This window comes from Chrysochloris asiatica, unplaced genomic scaffold (assembly GCF_000296735.1).
Source record: "Chrysochloris asiatica unplaced genomic scaffold, ChrAsi1.0 scaffold00234, whole genome shotgun sequence".
Classification (NCBI taxonomy): Eukaryota; Metazoa; Chordata; class Mammalia; order Afrosoricida; family Chrysochloridae; genus Chrysochloris; species Chrysochloris asiatica.
In genome coordinates, this window is record NW_006408752.1 from 3,246,424 (window position 1) to 3,265,448 (window position 19,025).

At 41.7% G+C, this 19,025-nt stretch overlaps 1 protein-coding gene across 1 annotated transcript in view; it reads right to left on the minus strand.

Annotated features, from left to right (window-relative positions):
- Nucleotides 1–4,918: 4,918 nt before the first annotated feature.
- SV2C (synaptic vesicle glycoprotein 2C) overlaps nt 4,919–19,025 on the minus strand; it is a 351,290-nt gene continuing 337,183 nt past the window's right edge. Inside the window, exon 13 of the mRNA XM_006873293.1 lies at nt 4,919–5,102. Coding sequence (XP_006873355.1) covers nt 4,919–5,102 — 184 coding nt within the window. The remainder of the gene's footprint in view (nt 5,103–19,025) is intronic.

Below are 19,025 nucleotides of genomic sequence, written 5' to 3' on the forward strand. Positions count from 1 at the left end.
AAACCAGCTAGCCTGAAACAAGGACCTAAACAAAATCCTGAATCTCAGTATGTTGGGGAAACTGAAGAAAGATGGAAAGAAACCATGGCAATGGCTCTGTGTCTGGTTGGCGAGAGACTGTTGACAAGAGGAATGGTCAACATTTAAGGGCTAAAGAACATCACGTAGAAAACTATCAATCCCAACAATGAAGGGACGCACAATACATTTAGCAGATACTGACGATTTTCTTTTCTCTACATTACATGGTTCACAAGTTTTACTCAAAATACAGACTTTGTTCAGAAACAGAGACCCTAAAGACAATACAGTCTATTTCAGAGTAATCTGCTGTGTAGATTTCTTTTTGCTGTTGTAATATGATTGGTGCTATTGTAAATTTGGTAACTGGATGAAATTTGGCACAATATGGGACTTAAAGGAAAGCCAGCTATATAGTCAACACGCCCTTGGAAACCAGTCAGTTCTCTGTCTATGATTCCAGGTAAAGATCCAGTTCAGATTTTCCTGGCTTCAGTATTTGACACAGGAGTAGGTAAGGTATTCGATTGGAGAAAAAGGTAAAGGTCATTTTATTATTAAACAGAACGAAATGAGAGAATATCATATTCTATTTTGGTTGGCAGAAGAAATCAGAAGGTGTTCTCATGGAATGCTTCTTAAATGAGTCCCACGTTTAGAAAGTTTCAACCATGAATCTCTTCACTAGAACCTTCTCGATAGATATCTTTGACTCACTACCCTTCCTCTCTGTGTCTACATTTCTTTTCTCACTTTCCCTTTGATTTCTTGAAAAATACGTAAGTAGTTTTGGGTGCAAACCCAAACTCTGATTTGGTGAGATTTAAAAAAAAAAGAAAAGTTCATTTGTCAACTTAGGTAAAGTCACTACAACATTCTGTTTCTGGAGGCCTGGAGGCCTAGGCTTGTCAAGGCATAAATAGTCAAGAGAATTAGAGGATACAGCCTTTTTGATAATATTGTGATTAGAATTGCATATCTGGCAGAATGGGGCTCTTTCCTGGATGAGCAATGATAACTGGCGTTAAATTGAGATCCTGCTCAGAATTCTAAGAAGCAGGTGGCATATATTATGCAGAAACTACATTCTCTGGCCTGTTCCAAAAGGACTTTGGAACAACTGCCTGAGCTCTTTTTATGCTTGCCTATTTTCCAATTTTTAAGTTTGTAAACTAAACCTATTTCGTGCTTATAAAGGTGGACTTATTATCAGAAGAAGCTAGAACATAAAATGAAATAATCTTCATGACATTCTACTTGAACCTTAGAGAGCAAACTATTTCCCAGAAAGAACTGGGTCTCACTGTGGTTAGTGGTGGAGCCTGGGCTAGAACTCATGTCTTGTATCTACCAGGTGAGTGCTCTGCATCTAAGACAATCCCTCGCTGCTGGGCTGGCTTCCATGGCAGCAAAAATGAATTTCAGTCGGATGTCTTAAGAGCCAGTGCCTGGGGTGTAATTTGGTATAGGATTTACCATTAGGAGTAGCTGTTTTGCTTACTGAGAAAACCCAATACTAATAGTGATATTTGGGAGAATTCTAGATTGATTCTAATGAGACCTGTGGAAAATTCTGGATAAAATGAAAGATAGAAATACACCCACTCCTCATTTATTAACATGGTTAGGGTCCAAAGACCAGGTTGTTATGCAAAAATGAAATTATGACCACATCAGATCACAAAACGGAGGGTGACTACATCATTACATAACTGTCAAATCACATCATTACATTACTGCCAAATGACTGTGAATCATGGCCAGCCAAGTTGACATATAACCTGAACCATCACAGCCAACGTTACTCTTGCCTCGCACCTTCGTATTGGCTAGCTAGATGTACATTAATGCACAAATAGTTGGAAGCAATTTTTTTACTGTTGTTGTAAATGTGAAATGCTGGATAAGGAGACAGTCAATAAGTGAAGGAGCAGGTGGGACTGACATGTTTCTAGGCTTTCATATTTCGTAGACTCTCACTTTCTTTCTGATCTAGATTAAATGAGGTGTTAGTTGCATGCAGCCCTGCTACACTGATAGAACTGAGTGTTTCTATTTATCTCTGGCTGTATCTTAATTACCTGCTAAATCCAGAACTGGCCAGACAGGCCACACCACATACTTTGGAAACAACTTGAGCTCTCTCAGAAAATAAGAGGGTGGGAACAATGTGAGGGAGGCAAAGAAAACTGCATGCTAAGGCAGAAAGGCAGATGGCCAAGAAGGTTTGTGACCAGAGACTGTCCAGGAGATTAGAGTAGATCCTTCTTGGGCCACCTCGGAGAAGAAGGTCAGGAATGGTTCTTCTGGAGGGGACACATGATGGCAGTTCTGAGGAATTGGAGTGTTGCTGAGTTTTTCTATGCTGATCCAATGTAGCATTCAAATAAAATTCTGCACAAACTATCCTCTGAGCTTGGAAGATATATATATATTTGCATTTGAACCTAAAACAGACATTACACATTTCTAAAAGAAATGATAGTCTGGTAAACAAAATCAACTACCATGGAAGATTAGAGAGTGATATCCAGGCACATTTCTATCTAGCTTACCTGGGTTGATGGAAATGCACTGATGTTAGAAGTTATTTCTTCACATGTTGCATTCAATTAACACTCTAAAGATTTTCACTTTAAGAAAACAAGTTAGGTGGAGAAAATGAGCATATAAGAGAGAAGAATAACATAGTGGGTGCTTGCTTGAGGTTACTTGACCACTGTCTCTGAAATGAGAGCAACTTCAGGTTCCTACTACCATTGCCTTGGTTGGATAGCTTTCCAATAGAACTTGTCTAGTTTTGATGGATTTTCTTTCTTTCTGCTACCTTTGGGATTAGAATTTTCCTGATGTTTCTAGCCCTGAAAACATATTCCCAGAGAACCATCCCTTTCCTGCCCTCTCCCCCCCCCACACACACAGGTGGGAATTACTCTAAGGGGGAGTCAATTAATGGCTTACATTAATAAAAGAAGTGTTTCAGAGTCCCCACCCTGCAGCCAGGAGCTCTAGCAGGGACTATCAGACATCTCTGAATGTAATGAGTACTGGAAACAAAGACATCCTCTTCCTCAAGGTCCCAGGGCTGCCAGCCTGCTAGGTAAGAAACAGAGATCATCCTCTGGTAAGACATAATGAGCTAAAGGAGGAATATTGTTTAAATATGGAATTTACTCCTGGCTTCTGGTCAGTGCAGTAAGTCTACATAGAGGCTTCAGATTCCAAAGAAGATGGGTAAAAAATTTGAGCTCGGGGATGGGCAGACTAGAGCGGTGAGAAGGTCATGTCGCTGGCAGCTGCCCCCTGGGAGTATTCTGCTGACCCCTCACTTCCAGCCCAGGCAGATTCCAGAGGTAAAACAAGTAACTAAACAGACAACTTGAGGTGCTGCCCTTGTAGGGAGAGGGCCCTCAGGTAGGCCCTCAGGTGGGCGATGACTCTACACAAAGCACACTTTGGGGTTTCTGGCCAGTGTACCAGCCTGGAGGAAGCCAATGAGATAGAATCTGCTGTGGGGGAACCAGCGAGGGAGTCAAATGTCCATGCACAAAAGACTACCCCAAAGGTACCATTTTGCATTTCAAAATAGCTTTAGGTGTGAATTTCTTCCCAACTTGCAATTTAGAGCTACCTTGACTGTTGCTAAGTAACCCTCTGAAGGGTTTCCTAGGAATGGCTGGTGGGTTTGAACTGCTAACCTTGTATCGAGGAGACATTGTGTCATTGCTCATCCTACAGTGCCACACCAGAACTCCATTACCCTGACTAGTTGGCAACTTTTTTGTTGTTGTTGTTGTTAAGGTTCCTGGGAATCCCAAATGGTTTGCACTGGATGGTTAACTCCCAAACCCAGTGGTTCTAACCCACCCAGTCCCTCTGTGGAAGAAAAGTCTATAAAGATTACAGCCAAGAAAACCCTATGGAGCCGTTCTACCCTGTATCACATGGAGTCGCCGTGAGTTGAAACCAACTTGATGACAACAGGTTTAATTTGAAGGTTGGATCTTGATGCACAGTTTCTAGACCAGATCTTTTGGGTCATTTGGCAGAATCATTGTAGGCAGAAACAGTTTGGAGGAAGTGGCTTTTTCTTTCCCTAAATCAGTTACTAAAGGCAGCTTCCTAGGGGTTAAGTGGAGGCAGAAAACCCCTTTCTGATTTTCAGACACTCTTAGAAACACATGTCACAATCACAGACAGGATCATGGCCCTTTTCATCATAACTTCCGGAAGTTTGAGAGGGCTTTCTGACAGAAATCTTGCTGACGCTGCTCACTCAGAGCTTTGCCACTATAACTGCAGAGCGTTTGCTTTTTTCTGTCAGCAGAGTCACCTTACTCGTCAGGGTGAAAGCGCCACACCCAGCTCTGTTTGGTACCACATGGTTTTCTGTGGAAGGCCCTGCTGTCACAGCTAGAATAGCTGGTCTTTTCTGAGTAAACAGGAAATGTCCCTCTATTTGAAAAAAAAAAAAAAAAAAGGATCCCTTTCCTCAGCACAAATGCAATAATATACCCACTTATCTTTCCAGTGAAGGTTGAATTAGCAGGAGGGTCTATTTCTTACAACAGTACAGTCCTCTGGGTTTCTCAGCCTCCAGCAAGCAGACTCTTAGGGAGGTCTGGCTGACTTGGGACCTTTCAGAAATCCTCCCCACCCCACACCAGTTTTTAAAAGGCATCACAGGAAAGATAATAACGCATGAAAAGAACAACTGTGCAAAATCACATTGAAAGGGGCGAGATTGTATGCATCTAAATCTTAGTCACAGCAAGAGTCTGCGTTCTGACACCTGACCACCTTTTTTTGTATGACAGATCGGAAGCCTTTGAATCAGTCTGGAGGATGGGCACACGCAGGAGGGAGGGACGCGCAGAAGGGATGGCTTTGTTTCTCATTACATCAGAACCTGGGTTCGTGTGTCGGGCAGACGTAGTCCCACTAGTCCTCCACACACGAGCACAGTAGAAGCCAGCAGGATGGGGATGGCTTTGGTGATGCCGACCAGGGAGCCGAAGATGAGGTTTCCAAGGACAGCTGCTGCTTTGCAGAGAGCATTCAAGAAGCCGAAGCCTGTAGCCCTGAAACGCAGAGACAAGGATAAGGTTGAGAAGTGACTTCCAAGACTTCAAGTATACATAAATGTCCTAGAGCCTACTTTCCAGTGATCAGGCAGATTGGATTGCATATTACTGGAACAAATCATTAAATGCTTGTTTAGCAGATCTGGGACTAGAGGACTCCAGTTGCTACTATTGCTCTTTGAACTCTCTGGTGAATTCCTTACCACCTCTACTGATTCCTATTCTGCCCCTGTGCAGAATTTATGCAGAGAGAAAGGGAAGGCACATTTTTCTCTTTTGACTCAATGGAGATGGAAAAGAGGAAATTTTCAATCAAAACTTTAATCTCCACTTAGGCAAACCCTCCTTTCAGGAATGAAACAGGTGTGATACTTAGGACGTTACAGAGGCAGACTCCTACTACAGCCCAGTAGAGATGAGGACCAACCATGGCTCTCAGACACCAGGCAAGGAGTGCGGTGGTTAGGATAAGAAAACTGAATAGCCAGTCCCTCATCTCTCTATATGAGTGATTGGTTATTTCCTTTTGGGAATTCTCTGAATTTTAGAAATGATCAATATTTAAAAGAAAACTCAAATTTTACTTCAAAGTTAAAAATGAATAAGAGTTTTTTTTATTATTATTAAATGGTGTCACTACGGTAGAGAAAACTCCATTTAAACATTTGCCAATTCAACCTTTTTTACGTGTATGATTCAGTGACATTGCTTAGTTACATTCATTGTCTTGTGCATCCATCACCACTACCCACTTTTGAATGATCCCACCACCTGGTGCTGTGGGTAAATGCGCCAGACTGCAAAGCTGTTTGAACTACAAGGTCAGTGGTTCAAGCTCACCAGCTGCTGCTCCTCTGAGGTTGCTCCTCAGGGTTGCTATGGGTCAGAATTGACTCGGCAGCACTGAACGACAATATTAACTGAAATTCTTTCCCCTAAACATAGACTTCTCTTGTGCCCCCTTCCATGGATCCCTTTCCAGTTTGTCTTGGAAAGAAGTCCAACCAGAATGCTCCTTAGGAGTGAGGATGGTAAGACTTCTCATGTACTTTGCATATGTTATCAGGAGGGACTAATCATTGGAAAAGGACATGACACTTGGTAAAGAAGAGGGTCAGAGAAAACCAGGAAGGTCCCTAACAGTGGCAGCAACAATGGGCTCAAACATGAACTGATGAGGATGGTGCAGGATTGGGCAGTGTTTCGTTCTGTTGTACATGGGTCCTTATGAGTCAGAGCTGACCTGACAGCACCTGAAAACAATAACATCTATCCCTGGGGACCAATAATACATTTTGGTCTCCAAACATTTGCCTGAGTCCTGGTTTAGCGCTGTGGGTTAATGGGCTGGTCTGCAAAGTCAGTTCAACCATAAGGTCGGTGGTTCAAGCTCACCAGCTGCTCCTCCGAAATCCTATACAGGGTTGCTATGGGTCGGAATCAACTCAACAGCACTTAACAACAACAAAACATTTGCCTATTTTATATAAGTGGGATCTGTAATATTTGCCCTTTTGTGACTGACTTATTATACTTAGCAGTGTTTCCAAGGTTGATCTGTGACATCAAAGCTTCATTTCTCTTTATGGCAAAGTAATGCTGCATTGTATATGTAGACCACATTTTGTTGAAGATGCTATACTTCTTGGACTCCTGGTGTGGTACCGCAGGATAAACACTGGACTGCTAACTGAAAGGGCAGCAGTTCAAACCCACCAGCTTTTCCTTGGAAACCCTATACAAAATCACTATGAGTCAGAAACAACTCGACAGCACTGAGACAACCATATAGTTCTTTTGATTGGCTTTTATTCCATATTTCTTCCCACTAGCTTAATTATATGGTAGTTTTTAACTAAATTAAAGTCTATGTAATATTTTAAAGGAAACAAGGTACTATGGAGGTAAGCTAAGATCTCTTCCCCCCAAAATATGTACTGAGATCTTGATTGATATTGCTGTTATGATTTAATCATGTGATTATCTTCTTCCATAATGTAATCTAATGCAATGTAATCACTTTCCATAATGTAATTCAATGGAACGTGATCAATCAGTCGAGGTCAGACCCACGTTGTAGGGTAGATTCTAAACCTAATCGTGTTTAAGTTCCAAAAAAGAGCAAGTTAGACACACAGACACAAGTGCGCACACACATGGGGGTAAACAGGTGCCAGGTGAGGATTGTAGGGATACCTACATGGAAACAATCCACATGGCTGAGACCCTGATTTGTATTGGCCTTTGAGCCTCCTGAACTTTATCTGTATGTAATAGAACAAAAACAATAATCAGAGAATTGGGAGCAATGGGAACTTTCTGAGAAGTGGGTAAACTAATTTGGAATGGTTATTGTTTTTGTTTATTTTTTTAATCACCAAAAATATAAGGAGATTCAATATATTGAGAATTATTTCGGACATGAAATTGTGTGAGGTTACATTGTTGGGCACCAAAGACAATGCAAGTAGAATGACGTCATCGTCATTCTACCATGGAGATACCCTTGTTGTTGTTGTTATGTGCTGTGGAGTTGGTTCTGACTCCTAGTGACCTTGTACAGGGTTTCCGAGGCTATAAATCTTTACGGGAACAGAAAGCCTCATCCTTCCCCCACAGAACAGCTGGTAGTTTCGAACTGCTGACCCTGAGGTTAGCAGCCCGATTCGTAACCACTACGCCATCAGAGTTCCTTGGAAATACCCTTAGCAGAGGCTAAACTCTCTTTGTACTGCTGAGTACAAAGGAGGTTGAACTCTTTGTACGGCTTGTTTGTTTTTTTTTAAAATCTACATTTTACTTTCTTGATTCTAAAGTTGTGACCTACAGAATTCATTTTATAGTGTTAAGATAAGCAGTATTGTCCTGGGGAAATGGCTAGTGTAGATGCTGAAGATAAGAGAGGAGAACATTCTTCTGTCATGGAGAAATCTCTCAAAGTAGCAACTGCAGAATTGCCAATCTATGATTTACATTTAGGTTAAAATAACCATATTCTCAAAAACAATAACACCCCCCACCCCCCATAACTCAGAAAGGGGGTAAAATACGGGCAGATATCTTCATGTATCACAAGCTATCACCAAGAGATACACTGCCTCCCCTTGTTTCTGGGCAGCGCTAAGACAGTATCGGAGGTTTCTAAAAAAGATGAAGTTCTTCTTAAGAATCCTTATTTTCCATTTACAAAGCACAGGCCATTGTTCAGATGAAAAGTCTGCTGTGAATGCAAGGCATACCTAAACCTACTGCCATCGATTCCAACTCAGAGCACAACTAGTCCACTCTGTGGCCAGAAATCTTTACAGAAGCAGATTGCCGCATCTTTCGGGGCCCTTGGTGGGTTCGAACAGCTGAGTGCTTACCTACAATGCCACCAGGACTTCTGCAAAGCATGTTGTTGTTGTGAAGTGCCATTGAGTCAATTCCGACCCATAGTGACCCTAATAGGGTTTCCGAGGAGCAGCTGGTGAGCTTGAACCACCGATCTTGCAGTTCAAACAGCTTTGCAGTCTGGCGCATTAACCCACAGCGCCACATACAGCCTACTTAAGTGAGCGTTGGTGTTTGGGACATGAGTGCCCTTTCTTAGAATATGTAAATTATTTTCTTTAAATATTTGCAGCTGCAAGTCATGTAATGATTTCTATGTACCAAAGGCACAGCTGTATATTTTTAAAAAATATGCACAGAGTGACTCTCCCTTGTGGGCTGTTTTTAAGGAAACAATCTCTACTTCATTGATTCTCTTGCTCTTAAACAAAACAAAACCCCCCACTTGTCATAGACTTGACTTCATTGTATGGTGGCCCCATATATGTCAGAATAGAACTGTGCTCCATAGGGTTTTAAGGGTGGATTTTTCAAAGTAGATAGCCAAGCCTTTATTATCAGGTGCCCTTTGCTGTTGTTGGTAAGTGCTGTTGAGTTGGTTACAATTCATACTGACCCTGTATAGAGTTTCCAAGGAGCGACTGGTGAGTTTGAATTAGCTGGTGGGTACCTTTGGGTGGGCTCAAATTGCCAACTATTTGGTTGGAAAACATTTGTACCACCCAGGGACATTCACTTCTGCAGATACTCAAAGCATCTCATCTTGTGCTGATTAAGCCTTCGGCTTGGAGCTTTCAGGACTCCAAGAGTCCTGAATGTGGGACAAGTCCATGCATTCTTTCCTACAAACCAAACAAAGACTCCTTCCATCCTTCTCATAGCCAGCTCTGGTAGTGTAGTGGTTATGAATCAGGCTGTGAACCTCAAGGTCAGCAGCTCAAAACTGTTGACCCAGCTGTTTCTCCCCCAGCTGTTCTGTAGGAGAAAGATGAGGCTTTCTGCTTCCGTAAAGATTTACAGACTCGGAAACCCTGTATGGGGTCGCTATGAGTCGGAACCGACTCCACAGCACATAACAACAACAACATAACCAACAAGTCACCAAGAGAAAGAATGAAATCATCCATTATCTCTCTACAAAAGCTCTATGCTTGCTCCTGGGTCTCTGCAGCAAGCATCTTTTGTTCTCAACCGATTTATTTAAATCTTTTACATGTAAATTATTTCCTCAAACAGCCCTGTCCTCCCGATTCTACTAAGGGGGCTCACTCCCTGATCCACTATCACCCCCCCCCACCCCCGAGGTCTGAGAAATGTGTGCTGCAGGAGTATGGAGCTGGTTTTTTGCAACATTTGGGGCTCAGCTGCAGGGATGGGAGTCGGGGGTCATTGCCACCATCAGCTGACCTGTAGCACTTTCTCTGAGGCCTTAACAATGTAGCAGGTACCAGAATCTGCTCTGTCAAAGATTTCAGCTTAGGGGTGGCTCACTGAGGGGCAGTGCTACACTGTCCTTAGAGTAGCTATGAGTCAGACTTGACTCCATAACACGCAAGAACCAGTTCACTTTTGTTGTTTTATTTTTTAAGTAATGATCGGGAAAAGGAAACTGTGGGCTTCATTCAAGAGAGTTCTGCCCTCCCACTCTGCCTCTTTGTTTGGTTATAGTGACTTCAGGACAGTGTCAGGCATGGTTCCTTTTGTGTGCTACTACTCCCTAACCCTTCCCCCAGCCCCATCCCTGAAGAAGCAAAAGACACTGAATGCTGGCAAGTGTTTATCCTACTGGTATGACACTGCAGGATAAGCACTTGACTGTAAGGTCGGTTTGAACTACAAAGTTGGTGGTTCAAACTCAACAGTCACTCCTCAGAAACCCTATACAGGGTCACTATGGGTCTGAACCGATTCCACAGCACTTAACGGCAACAACAAGGCAGTGCCTGGCGAGGGGCAGGCACCATGTCAGCCTAAACCATTAGTTGGGACATTGACTGGAATTATAAGGAAAAGAAATGTCTTTAAAAAGGTCTGAAATGGTCCAGACCCAGACTCAGCTCATAGAATGTCCCTGCTCATGGGTGAAGTTCTACTTTGTCTAAGCTCAGTTTTTGGAAAGGAACGTTTTCTGTACAACTCAGGTAATTCGTAAGTAGAACTCTGAAACAAACAGTCAAGACTTGGCCTGGGGTACTTGGCAAGTACAGGTGGCCCCGAGAACCAGGAAAATCAAAACCATTGTGATCTGAAGATTCATCTGTAAGTTGGCTACCTGGAACAGAGAATGTTTCTCACTTTCCTCACAGAAACAATATTACAAATGATAGTTAGGCTCCCAGGCGAACCTAAAAAAGGTATTTTATCCCTGAAGATATCCCTGAAGATGTTTTGATTTTGACTACAGTGCTAAGAATGCTTAGAACCCCTTGAACATTTTTCTAATAAGTGAAGTTGGCTTTAACAGTCTTCGAATGCACACAATGGAGTCCTGGTGTGGCGCGGTGAGTTAATGCGCCAGACTGCAAAGCCGTTTGAACTGCAAAGTCGGGGGTTCAAGCTCATCAGCTGCTCCTCAAAAACCCTAAACAAGGTTACTATGGGTTGGAACCGACTTGATGGCACATAACAACAATAACAATGCACACATTCTCCTACTCATTAATTTAATAATCAGTTATTCTTTGGAGGCCAAGATGGCCAAACTTCGTCTCTCATACTTCGGACATATTGTCAGGAGGGACCAGTTGCTGGAAAAGGATATCATGTTTGGTAAGGGAAAGGGTCAGAGAAAAAGAGGAAGTCCCCCAGCAAGATGGATTGGCCAAGTGGCAGCATCAATGAGCTCAAGCTTGGCAACAATAGTGAGGTTGGCCCAGGATCGGGCAGTGTTTTGTTCTGCTGTGCATAAGTTTGCTATGAGTCAGCACCGACTCGATGGCACCTAACAATAACAACAAGTATCTATGATATTGAAAGCACTACACTAGGCATCAAAACCCAAAGCAATCCTCTGCCATTGAGTCGATTCTGATGCATAGCTAGCCTCTATAGGGTTTCTGAGGCTATAAATCTTTATAGGAACAGAAAGCCTCATCTTTCTCCCACAGAACAGATGGAGGATTCAAACTGCTGACCTTGCAGTTAGCAGTCTGATGCATAAGCCCACTATGCCACCAGAGTTCCTTACCAGAGATCCCAAAATTAATATGATGCAGTGTCTGTTTTCACTAAGACAGATACACAGAAATCCTGGTAACATACCATGCTAAAATAAAGATCCCAATAGGGCATGGTGGACACACAGGATGGACATGGATCTTAGACTAGCTGGGGGACTCTGAAGGTTCTCTGAGGGGATGAGAATAGGATTGGTCTTGAAGGAAGAGTCAGATTTTCCAAGTGAACGATGGAATGTAAAGAGGGGCATTTTTTGTCTCTCAAGTTTGATTTATTTACTGCTCAGTTTATCACAACTCCTAGCTTAATTATTGTCACTCCAGGAATGGCCAAAGTGACTTAGGTCATCTAACATGACATAATAAATAAATGTACAAAAAGCACTGGACTGTGAACCACAAGGTCAGTGGTTTGAGTCCACCAGGCTTACCGTGCTGGAAAAAATTATAGCACTGGAAACCATATACAGGGTCGCTATGAGTCAGAACCTACTTGACAACATTTAACAACAACAATATATACTATGATGATGCCTTTGAGTTATAGTGTTGGAGGAGACTATTGAAAGTGCCATGGGCTGCCAAAAGAACCAAGAGATCTGTTTTGGAAGAAGTGAAGCCAGAGTGCTCCTTAGAGGCCAAGATGGCCAAACTTCGCCTGTCATACTTCGAACATATTGTCAAGAGGGACCAGCTGCTGGAGAAGGATATCATGTTTGGTAAGGTAGAGGGACAGATAAAGAGAGGAAGACCCCCAATGAGATGGCTTGGCCAAGCGGCAGCATCGATGGACTCAAGCGTGGTAACAGTAGTGAGGTTGGCCCAGGATCGGGCAGTGTTTTGTTCTGTTGTGCATAAGGTCGCTATGAGTCAGTACCGACTCGATGGCACCTAACAACAATAACATAAAGAAAAATAAGGCAGGCTAAGTGGATTACATAGATTGAATGAAAGATTTCTTCATTTAAAAACCTTCCAAATATGAAGGTGTAGAATGTATTTAAGAATAAAGGAATGGAATTGTCATCATGAAATATACACAATGATACTGATTAGAAGGATTAAAAGGTGATACTGATTAGAAGGACTGTAGAACAAGAAAGGACCTATTTCAGACTGCTCAGTTTTACATCTGAAACCACTGAGGTGTGGCTGTACTTCGTGGTTTCCCTGAGTTCACACAGCTGGCTAGCGAGAGATCCAGGCATACTATAGGATTGATTGTGGGGAACGAGGGACTCTCTCTGTCTAAACAGGAACAATCCTAAGGGGAGGGATTTAGGTTGGATAACTCTGGGCAGATGTTTTGATTTTAACTCTTCAGAAAAAGCTCATCATCCCACAGTGCTGGGTGACAGCAACAGCTGCCTGAGACTAGCAGAGAAGAGCAGGTGTAAACAATCAGGGTTGTACACTCAAATCCTTTCTGAGATCATGTCTGAAATTGTGCCCTTGTTAGAGAAAGGAAAAAGGAGGTCAGTGACCAGGCAAAGGCAGGAATGTGCTGTTGGATGAACACCCCTGAGACAGGCTTGCTGGGCTGAGGGGTTCCTTGCGAAGCTGGAAGCCAGCAAGGAGAGCCTGGGTCTTATCTCTCAAAGGAGGCTGGGGAAAACTGTTCACTGGACCAAGAATCCAGGAAGTAGGAGCTGTGAAGTTTCACCAGGTCCACAGGGTGGCAGCAGGGAGTCACCGCATGGCTAAAGAACAGGCAGGCGGAAACCCAGCGGCTTTTATACCTGTGGGCTATGTTGAGAGCTGCATAGGTTTACTGGACTCATGCTAAAGGTTGGAAGCTGTTTACAGTCCACCCAGAAGCAGCTTGAAAGAATAGCCTACCCATCTACAGAGAAATCAACATGGTTCTACTCTGACAAAGTTGGGATCACGTTGAGTTAGAATATATTTGACAGCAATTGGTTTGGATTGTGGATTTGGGACTCTGTTTATAACTTTTAGGAGGAGAGAAACCTTGATAAAGAAGGGAGAGACAAAGAGAAGAGGAAGCTAGGGACAGTGAGCAGAGGGTAAGTCCAGTTTAACTTTCCACTACATATTCTTTAAGGAGCTCTGGTAGTGTAGTGGTTACGAGTCAGGCTGCTAACCTCAGGTCAGCAGTTAGAAACTATGAGCCGTTCTGCAGGAGAAAGATGAGGCTTTCTGCTCCTGTAAAGATTTACAAGCTTGGAAACCCTATACAGGGGTTGCTATGAGTCAGAACAGACTCCATAGCACATTACCACCAACCACCATCACATATTCTTTTACTCTGTGAAAACTCCATGATATCTTGCTGTTGTTACTGAGAGGAGGGAATATTTATTTATTCCAAGAGATGATGGTAATGGGAGTAGGTCTTTGACTAACCCTATGAATATAGCTTTCAGTATGGATTGTACCTCAATATATTTTTATTGTTGTTAAATGTCATTAAGCCGGTTCTGATTCTTAGCGACCCTGTCTGTATAGATTTTCGGAGGCTGTAAATCTTTATGGGAGCAGAAACTTTCATATTTCTCCTGTGGAGAGGCTGGTGGGCTTGAATTTTCAACTTTGTGATTATCAGTCCAGTGCTTATCGTACAGTTCCACATCAGGACTCTTTATACTGTAACATAGACAAAACAAAAATCCTCACAACTGGACCAAAAAGCAAAAGACTTTCATTATATTCCAATCCACCCATAGAAGCAGCAATCAAGAAATCAAACAATATATTGCATTGGACAAATCTACTGAATATGACCTCTTTTAAGTATTAAGAAGCAAAGATGACATTTTGAGGACACAGGTGTGCCTGACCCAATCCATGGTGTTTCCAGTCACCACATATGCATGAAAAAGCTGGATATTGAATAAGAAAGACTGAAGAAGAATTGATGCCTCTGAATTACAGTGTTGAAGAATTTTGAATATATCATGAACTCCCAGAAGAATGAACACATCTGTCTTGGAAGAATTACAACCAGAATGCTCCATAGAATTGAGAAGTATGTATATTGGACATGTCATCAGGAGGGACCAGTCCCTGGAAAAGGACATCATGCTTAGTAGAAGGTCAGTGAAAAAGTGGAAGACCCTCAATGAGATGGATTGATACAGTATGTACAATAGGCTCAACTGTAGCAATGACTGTGAGGAAGGTGCAGGACTGGGCAGTGTTTTGTTCTGTTGTGCATATGGTTGTTATGAGTCAGAACCTACTCCATGGAACTCAGCACCACCACCAACTGAACCTAACAAATGGATGAACCTTCTCCTGTTGACACCTCTCATTCTTATTTCCCAAGAGGTTTTAAAGCAAGGCCTGAAGGTGGAGAAATTACAGAAAAAGGAAGTTTCTTTGGACCAATGTTTCAGATGGTGTCCAAAAATCAGTTCTATCTCCAGGACACATATTTTCCTTCTATTAGAAGAGCTAAGACTTAATCAATTTCCCATCAGCTATACTGCATTTAGCAGACTCAATGCTTATTTTTGACACGAGAGAGACCCATGTGTCAAAAACTTGTTGAGACCTATGTGAAATTGTTCAGATTAATAAGTAAGCCCATACTTACTGAGTAATCCATCTCTGCTTTCTTCCCAAAGACAAATATTGTATAGCAATCACTTACTTGAGTTTTCCATCTTTCCCCATCACCCCACTGACTCCTGATGTGGTTCTGTAGGACAAGTTCTGGGCTGCTAACTGCAAGGTCAGCAGTTCAAACCGACCTTCCTCGGAAACCCTATATAGGTTTTCGATAGATTGGAACCAACGCAACAGCACTTAACAACAAGAATTTCACCCAACAGCTTCCAGGAGAATTACAAGTATACCTTGCTCCTTCAGGATATGATTAAGAATTGAGGGATGGAGGAAGCAGTGTATATATTTTATAGATTGTTGATTCTCAATGGTTGTGTCAGATGCTTTGAGACAATGGAAAGATGGCCTTGGCAAGACTCCTAAGATGTTAGTGCAGAATTGGGAGGGACGTGGAGGGTAAGGATGGATATGGTTAGCAACGGTGGGAACATGAATAGAGCGGCATCTTCGCTCCCATACCTCCCACTGTAGTTAAGTCTGCCATCTTGCCTCTACCTGAGGTTAGTCTTGGCTGTGGGCAAGAGTCTATTTAATGAACATTACTGAAAACCTACTTACCATAACCATTACTGCTTTATATCATTGGTGAAGGAAATGTTCCGTATTTTGACTGAATCACTGTCAATATCCTCATGATATTGTTAAGAGCCATCTAAATTGGTTCTGACCTATAGCTACACTGTATGGAGTTTCCGATGAGTGGCTGGTGGATTTAAACTGCCAGCCTTGTGGTTAGCACTCCAATGCTCATCCTTCAGAGACACACCAGGATTCCCTAACATTGAAAAATGCTACCACAGGGGGAAATGGTATAGAGAATACACAAGATCACCCTATAAGTTCTTACAACTTCATGTAAATCTACAAAACAGAATGGATTCCTTCAAAATAAAACAAGGAAAATCATTCTGTAATGATAAATTTTTAAAACCTCCAGCTTATAGAGATGATAGTGTTTACAAAAACATTATAATGAGTAGATCTATTTTGGTGACCTCTGATGTTAGCAAACAAAGATACTATAATGTCAGTTGTTATTAGGTGCCGTTGAGTGACTTCTGATCCATAGCAATCCTATGCACAACAGAACTAAACAGTCCTCACAATGGTTGTTAACCTTGAGCCCATTGCTGCGGCCACCACGTCAGTCCATCTCATTGGGGGGGGGGGCGCGGGGAATCTTCCTTTTTGGTGCTGACCCTCCACTTTACCAATCATAATGTCCTTCTCCAGCAATTGTTCCCTCTTTATAACGTATCAGAAGTATGAAAGACGAAGTCTTGCCATCTTTGCTTTTAAGGAACATTCTGGCTATACTTCTTCCAGCACAGATTTGTTTGTTCTTCTGGTACTATGTTACTTTCAATATCTTTATCCAACACCATAATACAAATGCATCAATATTCATTGTCCAACTTTCACATGCTTATGAGGCTACTGAAAATATCACTGTTTTGGTCAGGCACACTTTACTCCTCAAACTGTTATCTTAGCTCTTGAATACTTTAAAGAAGTCTTCTGAAGCAGGTTTACCTAATGTGATACGTCTTTTGATTTCTTGATTACTGCTTCCATGATTGTGAATTCAAACAAAATGAAGTCTTTGATAACATTAATCTTTTCTCCATTTAGCATGCTGTTATTTATTGGTCAAGTTGTGAGGATTTTTGTTTTCTTTACATCAAGATGCAATCAATACTGAAGGCTGTGATCTTTGAGCTACATAAGTATTTTAAGTCCTCTTCACTTTCAGCACACAAGATTATAGCATCTGCATATCACAGGTTGCTAATGAGTCTTCCTGTAATCCGGATGCTATGCCTTCATATAACCCAGTTTCTTGAGTTATTTGCTAAACATATATATTGAATAAGTATGGTGAAAGAATACAGCCCTGACACACACCTTTCCTGATTTTAAACCACTCAGTCTTCCCTGTTCTGTTAGAACAACTCCCTCTTGGTCTACGCAAAGGTTCCTTATGAAGACCATCAAGTGTTCTGGAATATCCATTCTTCACAGTGTTATCCATAGTTTCTCATTACGCACACAGGCAAAAGCCTTTGCAGAGTCAGTAATGCACAAGTAAACATCTTTCTGGTATTTTCTGCTTTCAGCCAAGATCCTTCTGACATCAGCAATGATATCTTTAGTTCCATATCCTCCTCTGAATTTGGCTTGATTTTCTGATGGTTCCCTGTTGATGTACTGTTGCAACTGATTTTCAATTACCTTCAGCAAAATTTTACTTGCATGTGATATTAATGATGATTTTCACCTGCTGTTGGGTTACTTCTTTCTGGAATTGGCACAGATATGGATCTCTTCCAATCAGTTGGCCAGATAGCTGTCTTCCAAATTTTTTTATTATAGATGAGTGAGTGCCTTCAGGGCTGCATCAATCTGTTGAAAGATTTTCATTTATATTCCATCAATTCCTGGAGCCTTGTTTGTTGCCAATACCTTTCAGTGCAGCTTGGATTTCTTCCTTCAGTACTATCAGTTCTTGATCATATGCTACCTCTTGAAATGAATGAGGATCAACCATTTCTTTTTGATACAGTGACTGTGTATACCTTTCATCTTCATTTTTTTTTTAATTTAACTTTTTTATTGTGAATTGAGTGAAGGTTTACAAACAAGACCATAAGCTTTACTTTCAACAAATCATACACTTTGTTTCATCTCAATGATTAAAAGCCCCTCCATGCAACAATAATTATCCTGCTTACTCACTCTGGGTCTCCATTTACATCTTCTATTTCACAAATGAACAAAGCAAAAATGTTTGATACACACATATAAAACAAAACAAAAAATATACATTCATCTAAATGTCCAAAGGGCACCTTTCATATTCTTTAGACGCTTTCTGCATCATTCACTATTTTGCCCATTGTCGTTGTTGTTGCTGTCATTGTCAAGTGCAGTTGAGTAGGTTGTGATGCTGTATAAGATTTCCGAGGAGTTGCTGATGAGCCGACCTTGCGATTCAAACCGACTTTGCAGTCCAGCATGTTAACCCACAGCGCCCCACCAGGACTCCATTTGCCCATAGAATCCTTCAATGTAGCAAGTTGAGGCTTCAATTTTTTCTTCAGTTCTTTCACCTTGAGAACTGCTAAGCATACTCTTCCCTTTTGGATTTATAACTCTAGGTCTTTGAACATTTCATAATAATATTTAACTTTGTCTTCTTAAATTGCCCTTTGAATTTTTCTGTTCATCTACTTTACCGCCTCATTTCTTCCATTCGCTTTGGCATCTCTATGCTGGAAAACAAGTTTCAGAGTCTCTTCTGACGTCTATTTTGGTCTTTTCCTTCTTTTTTGTATTTTTAATGACCTTTTGCTTTATTTCTGTATGATGTTTTTTATGTCATCCTACAGCTCTTCTGGTCCTCAGACATTAGTGTCTAATGCAGCCAATCTGTTCTTGAGATTGTCTCTAAATTCAGGTGGGATATGTTCACCACTCATCTGTCAGTCTTTCATGCTATTCTGGTAGTATACCAGTTGTATTTTAAATACTAGGGTCTCCCATGGTGGACAGGTTTCAGCTGAGCTTCCAGACTAAGATGGACTAGGAAGGAGAGACAGACTACTTCCAAGCAATTAGTCAATGAAGACCTTATGAATTACAGGGGAACACTGTCAGATAGCACCAGAATATTGAATATTAAAACATGATGAATTACAGCAGAAACATCTGTGTCGGAAAAGTGCAACCAGAGTGCTCCTTGGAGGTCAGGATGGCCAGACTTCATCTCTCATACTTTGGACATATTGTCAGGAGGGGCCAGTCTCTGGAGAAGGATATC